Raw genomic sequence first — 12,167 nt, 5'->3', positions numbered from 1 at the left:
CGTAACAGTCAGTAGTGCTGTATATCTGATGATCTAAAAATGGCGCCCACGGACCACAAAGCACTATTCTACAGGTCAAAATAAAGTGAAAATGTTATATGGTGGAATGCCCTCCTGGGCCTCCTTCAGCCGCTATGGGGTATTAAAATTTCACTATGTGGCAACACCGCATATTAACTTGGAGCCATTAGCATTGCTCTGCAAATCCATCGAATAGTTACATCGATTCTTAAGGTTATAAGTGGTGCTAGTGTCAACGTCTATTGACTTTAACTGTCATCTGGCAAGAATCGATGTAATTATTTGATGGATTGATAGATCTAATCTATGATTCTTTATCTGCGACGTTGCCACATAGTACAATTTGCGTCTCCAGACGAGGACCCGAAAGGTATACAAATATATATATTTTTTTGGTTTGACTTGTAGAATAGTGCTCTGTGGTCCGTGGGCGCCATTTTTAGACCACTCGATATATATTGTACTACTTACTGATTGTTGTATAAAGTAGTTTTAAAATTGAAGAGTGAAAATAAGTATTCGTAAAGAAGTCTTCTGAATTATCTTCTTGTTCAAGAGTGAAGACCTTTATATTGCGTTATAGATCTTGATTAAGGATGTTTTAACATTTGGTAGTAATATTTGTATATAACAAAAGTCTTTTTTTATTTCTTTCTTTCCAGAGCATGGTGTTATTGGGGAAATAAGTATATTTGGCAAAACCGTGAACCTGTGTTGCATGCGTGGCATAAATTGCGAGGCCCACCATCATAGTGAAGACTGTTGAACTCTTTTATTTTATTATTATTATTATTTTATATATTTAATAATCATGTGCTGACAAGAAGTGGAGAAAGGAAAGCGTTTGTATGAATGTATTCGCAGTACGAGGTGAATCACAGTGGTAACTGGTGACGCAACAATTATCATAATGGTTGTTTCTAGTCGGGAACACACAGATTTGTAAAGTGATGAAAGCACAATAAGTAAACATAAGATAATGTTTTCCATTGTTAAAACGAATAAAGCGATGGAAACATTACGAGTTTTGAGACGAATAAATATAATGAATTATTCAAGCGGAAATTAATTTAATTAACGGCTTTTTGTATAAGCATTATTTTGGTTTATACGTAAAAAACATATAATTACCTGTGTTATTATTTGGTAGAATATTTTGCTGTCATTTAAGAAAACAGAGTGAAAAAAATTTGAAGGCATCTGCGGAAGTGGCGCAAATTATTTGAAACATTTTCATAATTACGTTTCTTGTGAATTGTAGGCTTTTAAAAATCTGTATTGTAAACATTTTTTTTTCGGAAATAACTTTAGCAAGGACAATATATGTGGTTAGTTTTGTTATTGTGTTGTTTGTTCTCTTCTACTTGAATATTTTGTACGCCAGCACAAATATTACTAGTTGATTCATTCTGTAAATAGATACTGTTTTAAGTAAATTATTTTTATAACAAAGCTCAGGATTTCTGTTATTTTTTTAAACTCAAAATGAGGTACACTCATGTCCAAAATGATTGCCGCATATCTATAACTGTCTTCTTGTAAGAATATAATTTGCTAATGATTTTGCAGGGTACTTTTAATACTGATACTATGTATATAATCGGGAAATGTATATTTGTGATAAATTTCATTATAAATACTAAAGTTAGAATGAGTAAAACAAAATATTGCTAAATGGGCAAAGAAGTTTTGACATGAAATTTGCCACATACATGTCTTTGCCGATTATACACACACTAACATTATTATAAGAAATGCCGGGAGAATTCGTTATCAAATTATATTCCTACAACAACATATTTATAGACATGCGACAATAATTTTGGACATGAGTGTACATGGCCGGCCATAGATTTCATGGTTTTCCAACTGTTTCCAGCTCCTACTTCCTATAATAGACCAAACTTTATTCTTGTTATCAAAGGTGTTTAAAAATTAGCTAAATCCACTTTTTTAAATCTAATTTTATTTCTAGAAAAGTTATTATTTTGTCGCTGTTGGGAATTTTAAACTTTGAAAGATCGCCATTAAATGAAAACTTAAAAACATTTTTGACGTCCTTCTCCAGATTCACATCTCCCCTCATTATTTTGGGGATTTGTCCCTCTTATTTGCTGCCCTGAAGAAAAATGATGGCTCAAAGTACGTCATTGAAATTTTAGGGAATTTCAGGATAAAAATTGTTGAGTAATGAACAACTAACTCACTCTATGGCCTACGAAACCTTGAAGTTCAGTGCTACGTTAGCAAAAGCTCTGCGTTGTCCGTAACAACCTGGGTCCAGTTTCTGTTTCGTATTCCTATTGCTGCAAGATCCATCTTAATATTGTCCTTCCATTTGCGCCTAGGTCTTCCTAATGGTTTCTTCTGGTGACTTTCCAGTTAAAATTATAAAAGCGTTCTTACTTTCTTCCATTCTGGTCATATGACCTGACCACCTAAGCCGCCTATACTTTATAATCCCAACAATATTAGATAAGCGGTATAAATTGTGCAGTTCCTCATTATCAAGTTTTCACCTTCCCCATTCTCGTCCCTCTTGGTTTGAACATTAGCCTCAGGATTTTATTTAATCCCAGAAATGGTAAAATACCTAGTTCTGCCATAAATTCCGGCACAGAAGGAAAATGTCCCCGGAACCGCTACACAGGAAAATACAGGTGCCGTGATTATGTGTATGACGTAAGGAGCCCTCTGGCAGGTGAACACAAGCCAGTTAGAAAAGAAATCTTAATGTGTAAAAATGGAATGGAGCGACGAGGAGAACAAGATTGCTGTAATTGCCTTGCACAAGTGTGTTGAAAAAAAACGAGGGGCATATTCAACCTCCTGCAACCACTAAACTTAATATTGCGATTTGTTTATCGTGCCATCGCAAGATTCCGTGATGCTCTGTCAATGATCGGCCAAGATCCAGACGTCCAAGGCTAGCATGGACACCAGGGGTAGTGAAAGCAGTGCGAGAACGCATACGCCGGAATCCATTTCGGAAAAGAACATTATGGCTACAGATTTTGACATGAACAATGTTGTGAGTCATCAGGGGTTATCTCCATATGAGGCCCTATCGCCAAACCACCAGGCTTCAGAAAGCAAAACGGGTGCTCCAGTGGCATGCAAACAATGGACATGAAAATATCCTTTTCACAGATGAAAAGATTTTCACCGTTGAGGAAAAATTTATCAAACAGCGTGACAAAAAGACCACAGATCCAGGGAGGTCATCATCCAGCATCGGTGATGTGGTGGCGTGTATCCAATCAAGGGATGACACTACTTCATTTCTGTTCACAAAAAGTGGAAACCGGGACCAGGCCCGTATTTACATATTGTGCGCCCCTGTGTTCTAAATAATTTGTCGCCCCCCGCACCAGTATCACCGATGACTCATAAGAAAAATAACTGTTTACATCATTCACCGTCAGTAGTGGTTTAATAGTATCTATATTAGTAATACAATAAACTGTCTGTAGCGCTTTTCAACTCGAGAACCATAATAGATAGAAATATGGAATTTTAATATGTTTTAAAGTTCTCAGAGAAATGATCCAAATGGCCTGTTCCAGGTTCCTAGGTCATACGTAAGCAAAGTTCTCATAAGAATAACATGTGGCATTTAAAAAAAAAAATCGAAAACTACCATTATTAGAGTTGAATTCATAGTTTTTGGGGTCACTGAGATAGTGACAGTTTTAATCCAATTCAACTTCAAGGTCATACTCCACTCCCAGGGAGAGGGTGAGATTTTAAAAGTAATCGAAAACGACAGATATTAGTAATGAATTCGTAGTTTTCGAGATGGTTGAGTTGGTGTGTATCAGTTTTTATTAAGCTCAAGTTCATCCTCACCCCTTGGGGTGGAGGTGGGAGAGGATGACTTTTTAAAAATAATCAGATAAGCTAGCTAATTAGTAATTACTGTAATTAGAGCGAATTAAACGCATTAATCTATTTTCTCGCGCTTGCGCCGGACTGTGGGTTTCTAGTTTTAAATATTGCTTTATTGTGAATCTTTTTTAAAAAAAATCAAAATTTTGCCGCCCCCTAAATTCTGCTGCCCTGTGCTCGAGCACCGAATAGCACTTACCTAAATACGGATCTGACCGGGACACAAAACTACCAACAGACTATCATGGAGAAGACGTACGTTGACGAACCATATTTTACCTGCAAACCTAAATAATATTCCTGTTCATCTTGATAGAATTCAAGGAATTAAAAAAAAAAAAAATCTGGCATCTTTTCTTCTTTCGAAGAAGTAGTAGGCTGCGAAACCTCTCCTTTGGGAAGGTCTATATAACCTGTTTCTAAGTTGAATAAGCCAATGAAAAGTAACACCCAAGGAGCGTTCCTTCATACGGGCTTGAGTATCTCATTTAGTCTTGCAAAAATTGTTTTAGCTAGCTGACAGTTTATGTACATCAAACGACTAACAGTGGTACGTAAGTGTTTACGGGATTGAACTTCCTGTTGGGAGACCCGAGCGCGAATCCTGGCAGGTCGGAGCTTTTTAACGTGCTTCAATTTCAATCCATGCTCACTGTCCGTGTGGTAAGCAAGATAAAGGGTATTGGAGTAGGCCAATGAAATGAGACAAAGAATTACGAACTCATTTCCTTCAGGTGTTCCAGAATTATTATTATCAGTTTATTTCAATCATGTTCTAACTCGTATGTAGTGAAATAATACACATTATACACCAGGGGCAAAAGTGGATCTGAAAAGGTGGGGGACGGTAGTTAGCGGCATGACGTCACACCGTCCCCCTACCTATCTTTGCCCATTGTAATTTTTTAGGAACTGGGGGACGCCAAATATATTTTTTGGAGGTGAGGGAACGGTGTTCTCCCGCACTTTACCCCTGTTATACACATAAATTATAATGTCATTTATATATGATGCTCATTGGACTACACATTCCAAACAACAGAGATTCATCTTAGAATGGAGAAATGTCTCGTGTATCATCCACTGTACAGCATAAGACTTCAGTACTATCAAGCTTTTGTATGGAGAAAACGTTTCGTGTAGGTTGGGTTGCATCTGCCCAGGCGTTTGTCACCAGCAAAAATGCCGGACACAAACTAATTGAATCATTGCAGTCAGGATTCCAACAATTCTTTTGCTGGTGACTGTACAGCATTTACCAGGCACTTTAAGTTGAATTCAAGAAGACCTATTTAGTGAATTAAGTTGTATTGACCGTTTGATTTGGTCACAATAACTATTTCTTAATCTGTAAAATATTCAATAGAAAGTATTTATTTTACAGTAAATTCGGAAAAAAAATTGATACAGAAACTCACTGAAGGGTTCTTATAACCATTATAACCAGGGCGTTGCTGTAACATATTAGGGTATAAGCAGCTACGACACACAAGGCAGGTTAACATCACATCAAGAGTGAGAGGACAAAATGACGATCAAGAAACAAATGCAATAGAAAATGGAAAACTATCGTTTAATAGTCAGTTCAACACCGCATTAGTCAGGAATGTAAACATAGAAAGGATAGATTCTATAATTAAAAAAAAAAAAAAAAAAAAAAAGGAAAAGAGAAAAAAGTGGGAAAAGGCGATGATTGTTCATATATTACCAGATATTATTAACAGTTACACTTACAAAAGTGGCAAATCCCTACACCAGTTGCGTACATAGATCTTTGTCAAGGCAGGGTTTAAGTATTCAATTTAATTTTGTTTTAGGAGAAGCATGATTTACCGTATGTATCGTAATGTATTAAATTTTTCTCATCTTGCTCAAGGTAGGTTTACACTCCGATACCTCCACGCGTATGCCACTACGCCACATAAGATCCATATTTCAATATTTTTCATAAAATATAAATCTTATACTAAAAAGATCAGAGATGTTTACTCTTGCGAGGGTGGCCCTCTCGAGGGCACCCTCACCCTCAAATTCCCTCGCCCACAATGACGCGAGGGCGAAGGTGCGCGAGGACGAGCTTCGACAGCGAGGGCGAGGACCAGCGCGAGTGTGTCCGAAGACGAGGGTGCGTTAGGGCGACGAGCAATTTCCTTCGCAAGAACGAGGGCACGCGAGGGAGGGAGGAGGACAAGCAGTGATGCCAATTTCTTCAGAGCCGTTTTCCCTTCACAAACTTCAGAATTTCCCTTTTCCGGACAAAATTTCCCTTCATCCAAACCGTTCAAGTAATGTATTTAGTAAACGTATTTTTAATCGTTTTCGCTTCCACCCCAATCTTATAACCACATACAAGCAGATACCTGACAGCCTTCCTTTTAGCTTACGCAGAATTTGAACTTGATTTGTTGTTTAGGTATCTAAGGCGTAGCGATAGAGGAGGGGAAAGGATATGGAAAGGTGTAGGCTAGGACCTATGTTAAAGGTGCAATCTCTGCATTTGCCTGGTATGACTGAGGAAAAATCCTATAAATACCTCGGTCAGGACAACGACCTTAATAAATAATAAAAAAATAAATATTATGTAAATTTAATTTTTATCCTAGATATCTTGATAGATTTTAATATTAATGTAACCTAAGGTACAAAGAAAATATTAAGTATATACTTGATATGTACTTACTTAAGAACAGAACTCCCATATTTACTGAAACGAATACGAACAGTTACAAAGAAAACTCTAGTTGCTACTGTCTTTGGCTGTACACGAGGAATGTTCGTAAGCACAATAAAAACTAAATCAAAGTTTAGAGATGCGGAATTCTTAAGAATTTATAATTCTGTGCGCACAGTCACCAGAAAATGTGTAAACTTACACAAACACACATACACTAATGACCCAGTATTCGCCCTGTACATATTTACATTCACGACACACAGATTGTGCTTCTCTTACATCGATTAATCCTTTTCACAATCAATTTTCTGGTTGGGAAAACATCTGATTGGGAAAACCAAACTGTTATAATAGTTGGAGTGATAATTTAATTGAGAAAGATTTCATCTTATTGCATTGCATGTAATGCAACAATGGGAAGACTAATTTTGATAAAAGATTTTAAATAAGCATTGTTGTAATGTTTCGAATTTAACTGAATATGCTGATCGATGTGTAATGTTGATAAATATTAACGAATGCAAAGCAAGATAACTTGTGAGAATTTATGTGAAATATGTGCAATGGATTATGTTTTGGAACAAATAGGGTGTTGAATTTATACTGCATTTTAATGAGATTAATCAGATACGTAAATACATTAAATCTATAAATGATTGAAGAGAGGTCCAAATTTCCCTGCAATATTGAGAGATTACAAACAATTTCCCTTTTTCCCTTTTCTCCAAAATTTACTCAAAATTTCCCTGCGCCAAGGGAAATTTCCCTTCAATTGGCATCACTGAGGACAAGCTTCCTTAACAACAACTATTTTGAATTTGGTGTTTGATCATTTTTTGGAGGAATCTATCTATTAAAATGCTACAGTACCAATTAAGAGCGACCGAACTCTAACCTATAACCTTGGCTTTCAAACCTTTGATTTACGGTTATTTGTAATTTCACGTTTATAATAAAGACAAATATTTTTAAAAGAGTGTACTTTAAATAAATTACTTAAAGAAATATTTTTCACAAAGTTTATCCTTTTGAATTATTGCTCAAATGCCTTTACTTTTAATAAGCCTTCTCCGAAATAAATACAAATGAATTGTGTTGCCATCTTTGGAGCTCTTTTAAACTACGTTTATATGTTTCTGTCCAATCCTTTCGACAATGAGATCTCGCAAACTACAGGCTCTAGAAAGATGACGTTTTCACTGATCGATTGCAAATTTTATGTAGATTGTCCAGTTCTAATTGAATATTTAAAAAACATGGGCACTATTTCTTTATTACATTTTTATGGGTACATTGGAAGTGTTGAAATTAAAAAAAAACTAAAGCGTCACATCCTAAGCATTATACATTCCAACACCACACTGTTGTATATAGGGGTTGTATATGTCTCAGGCGTTTGTTTCATGGCCAAATAATGGAAAAGGAAGGATAACCATTTCTCCAGTCTAAATTTTTTTTTGGGGGGGGGAGTGTTTTGCCCAATGAACACCATATATAACTGACATTATAATTAATTGTGTATGTAATGTATTTGCTTATTACATACTGCATGCAAGAAGAACGAAAACACTGGTCATACATGAATTAGAAACTCCAACCGAAAGCAGGCTCAAATCTTGCAAACGGTGCGAGACATTGAGAAAAAATAATCGAAAAAAGTCTCCCCTTTATGATACCCCTTGGCTTTCTTTTAATCAATACGTCTTTCACTTGTGTCTGTAAAGGGGCATGTACAGATGTTGTAAGGAATGATAAGGAGATTTATGCTCATATGCGAATGATGCGCTGTGTAGAGAGCGCAGGTTCAGCTAGTATAGGCCTAATATTTAAAATAACATCTGCCATGTCCCTTAGATGAAAAGTTGATGTCATAGCAAGATTATAGATTGGTCATATTCTTCCTTTCATTTAATTGCAGTAGACAATTTCTCTTGTGTACTCTTACATAATTATTAAAAATAATAATGCAAATGAATATAAAATTTGCATGTTTCTCATGAATATTTCCGGATAGAAATAGCACTACTTTTAGAAGCAAGTGTACCTCATTGTTGCCCTGCCTATGCTAGAGACTTTTTAGATAAAAAGGGCCTTATGCAGAGTCGTTTTGAAGAGCGATTCGTGCCATACTAAAGAGTTCGACTAACATAAGTTTCCTGCAGCAGTCAGTAGTTTAGTATGACGCTAATGATACGTCGAAACGACTCTGCATAAGGCGGAAAGTGTCTACACTGTCATGTTTAAAGAGTCAGATGGAAAAAGACTTGATGGAATGACTTTTGTTCATAGATGGCCATTTTGCACTGGGTTCGCCCTCACTTCTCTCAACTGGGCTCGCGTTCACTCGGGCTAAGGCTAATTTCTTTCAACTGGGCTCGCTCTCGGGCTCAATTCGGGTCGCGCTTAATTATTAAATGAATAGTTTGTATTAACTTTCTGGAAACAAGCAATATGTTCTGAAGTTGATTGATATGATTGAAGTTTATTTCTTTACGTTTCCAACTTCTGTTGTAAAAATAGATATTAAGTGATATGATACGTCTATGAACACCCGGATGGTATAGCCTTGGTGTGATTTCTTTGTGTTTTTTTTCTCCTCCCACCCGAAACCAAGTTTTATATGCTCAAAGACACACACACACACACACACACACACACACACACATATATATATATATATATATATAGATGTGTGTGTGTCTTGAGGTAATATAGTATATGCAATATATAGTATATGCAAGTTAGTTGGGAACCTGGGGTCCCGCAATAATGTTCCCAATCGAGCCCTGCACCTTCTAAATCCATTAGATTACCTATTTTCCCCTTACTTGAGGCAAGAAAGCTTTAAATGTTTAACTATATGACTTCCCTCAGGAACAGCCTCTACTTTTAATTATGTGTTTGAAGACATATTGTTCTGCTAAAATACATTAAATATGATAATTTCTTAGTTCTTTTGCAGTAGTAATGAAGTTCGGTCGGACACATTTTCTTATCTTTTTTATTATTATTATTAGACAATAGACAATATTACTTACTCGCCCAACAATACCGGTACGCATTTCTTGGAAAAGTCGTCAGAATGAATCTTCAATTTACGGTACCCAAAGAAAAGTTTTTATCTGTAGTTATAACGCTTATAGGTAATCTAGGCCTGGAATCCTGGGCTGGATTCGCGACGGTCTCCCCTGGGGGAGGGGGCAGTGAAGGGTTTCTCCGATGATCTGAAGCTTGCCGCAATATGGTGTCGCTAGGGAAAGGGGCAAATGACACTTTGTCCTGTGCTGACGCAGAGATTTCTTTGAATTTGGTAGAGGTATCTTCCTTATCACCTTAGTAAAAATAGAAACTAACTTCTACACACAAAAGTATCATTAAAAATTGGGTCAATGATTTTTGCACATAAAGAATATATATCTACATAGAGTGTTATTGCTGGAATTGTAAACGACCGAAACTAATTTCGCGCAAATAACTAACTCAATTTTTTACGTAAATCTTATATATATCTCCTTATATGTTAATAATTATAAGAAACAATGGGCCTTATGCAGAGTCGTTTTGAAGTGCGATTAGTGTCATACTAAATAGTTCGGCTAACTTAAGTCTCCTGCAGTAGTCAGTGTTTTAGTATGATGCTAATCATACATCGAAACGACTCTGCATAAGGCGGAATATGTTGAAAACAACACTTTTTAAACCTCATCACCGTTATCACTCTTATAATTTGCACTACGAGACAAGACGAGATTTTTTTTTTTTTTTCGAATCTCGTGAGCAACACTAGTTCACCCAAGTCTTAGGTCTCAAGCACTATTTTAGTTCTAAATGATCCGTATGTAAAATCTATAAATTGATAAAAGTAATTGTACGATAAGAATGAAGAGCATTTATGAGCCTTTAAAGATACTTAAACCATTACACAATATATTCCAATGGTTTGAATGTTGTTAGATACACCCTTCTTACAACTCTCGTGACGCAGAAGGATTCTGAAAACTTCTAGAGAAAGGAATACATTTTGTACGTAAATTTACTGAACAAGACGAACAGTGAGTCGTCGAGAATCGAGATAATAAAGAAGTTTCCGAGAATTGAGACGAGACGAGACCTATAAAATTTATGAAACGACATGATAAACCTTATTTCTCGTCTCGTCTCGTCTCACATATAAATGGTAATAATAAGCGTGGAGTAGTCAATGATTGGTTCCACTTTGGGTGATCCGGAGTAAGTTATACGATGGTATGTTTAGTTTTCTTTGTTTAGAACTTATGTTAAGGAAATAATTTAGCAAATAGGCTGGAAAATTGAGGATCTGATCCTCACGAGGGCTTCCTCACCCTCAAATAACCGACCTCAATGATATGAGGGCGAGGGTGAACTGCCACTGCCAGGTCGAGGAGAAGTTTCCAGGACGAGAGCCAGGGCGACCGAGCGCGATGGAGAACCATCCTCGCGAGGGCGAGGGCGAGGGTGGACGAGGGCGAGAGCCAATTTTCACTGCGAAGGCGAGGGTGCGCAAGGGCGAGAGCTAACTTTCACTGAGAAGGCGAAGGTGGTGGACAACTCCCATCGCGAAGGCGAAGGTGAACGAGGTTGAGGGCCAACTTTCACTGCGAGGGCGAGGGTGCGCGAGGGCGAGGACAAGTTTCCAGCACGAGGGTGAGGGTGAACGAGGGCGAGGGCTAACTTCACTGTGAGAGCGAGGGTGAACGAGGGCGGGGGGCCAACTGCCACTGCGAGGGCGAGGGTGAGTGAGGTCGGAGTAAAATGAACATCTATGAAAAGATGTGTCTGTTCGGATTGACAGTTCTCCCTCTGAAAATTTATTCTGTACTAAAACAGAGTAGATCACTCGAACGTGTATCTTTTCTTCTTTTGCATTCTAACGTATTCTTCTATAACTCAAACATTGTACTATACGTTTTGTTCACAGAAATATTGTACTTTGTTATTTTTCTCATTGAATTTTGGTAAAATATCCCAGGAATTCTCCAGTCACTCATTATTTTGGAGATCTTCATTGCACCAACTTGCAGCACATCCGATTATACATTAATAAAATTTATGACTAAAAATAATGAACATTCTTTTTCACCCGAATATAATCCGACATTTTGTTCTCAAGTTATGGCTGTTTTTGTATTTTTTCGATAGATTTTCGGCCTGTTGTAGTGCCGAAAGCAAGCATTTCTACACCTAACGTAAGTTGATCTTTTCCCTTTTTTTCTTGTCTTGATGTTAGGAATCACCTCCCGAACGTTGGTGTTATTTAGAAACATCCTGTATATCTTAATGTAATAAATGTTTATTTTCCTGTAATATCTTGATCAAGGGGGTTTACATCTCGAAGCCCTTGCGTACGCAAATGACTTTAGGAAATAATTTGTGACAGTGAAAGAATGGTGCTAGGTTGTTAACAGCAGTCTTTCCATCTACAGAGATCTATACATTGATTTTATGATTAGACAGTCCCTTAATTTTGTTTTTACCAAATTTCCTAATTTACAAAATTATTACATTGTGCCTCTGATATGAAGAAGACTCAATATGTACCAAATAACCATTGATAGCAGTAGAA

General features: G+C 36.9%; 1 protein-coding gene across 1 annotated transcript in view; it reads left to right on the top strand.

Moving 5' to 3' along the window:
- rho-7 (rhomboid family intramembrane serine protease rho-7) overlaps positions 1 to 1,478 on the top strand; it is a 55,321-nt gene extending 53,843 nt beyond the window's left edge. Inside the window, exon 9 of the mRNA XM_081769673.1 lies at positions 684 to 1,478. Within this exon, the coding sequence (XP_081625799.1) occupies positions 684 to 774 (91 nt within the window). The 3' untranslated portion in view covers positions 775 to 1,478. The remainder of the gene's footprint in view (positions 1 to 683) is intronic.
- The last annotated feature ends 10,689 nt before the right edge of the window (positions 1,479 to 12,167 follow it).

This window comes from Thermobia domestica, chromosome 8 (genome assembly GCF_964235325.1).
Source record: "Thermobia domestica chromosome 8, izTheDome1.hap1.1, whole genome shotgun sequence".
Classification (NCBI taxonomy): Eukaryota; Metazoa; Arthropoda; class Insecta; order Zygentoma; family Lepismatidae; genus Thermobia; species Thermobia domestica.
The sequence above is the reverse complement of the archived record's forward strand: the minus strand, read 5'-3'. Positions and strand labels throughout refer to the sequence as shown.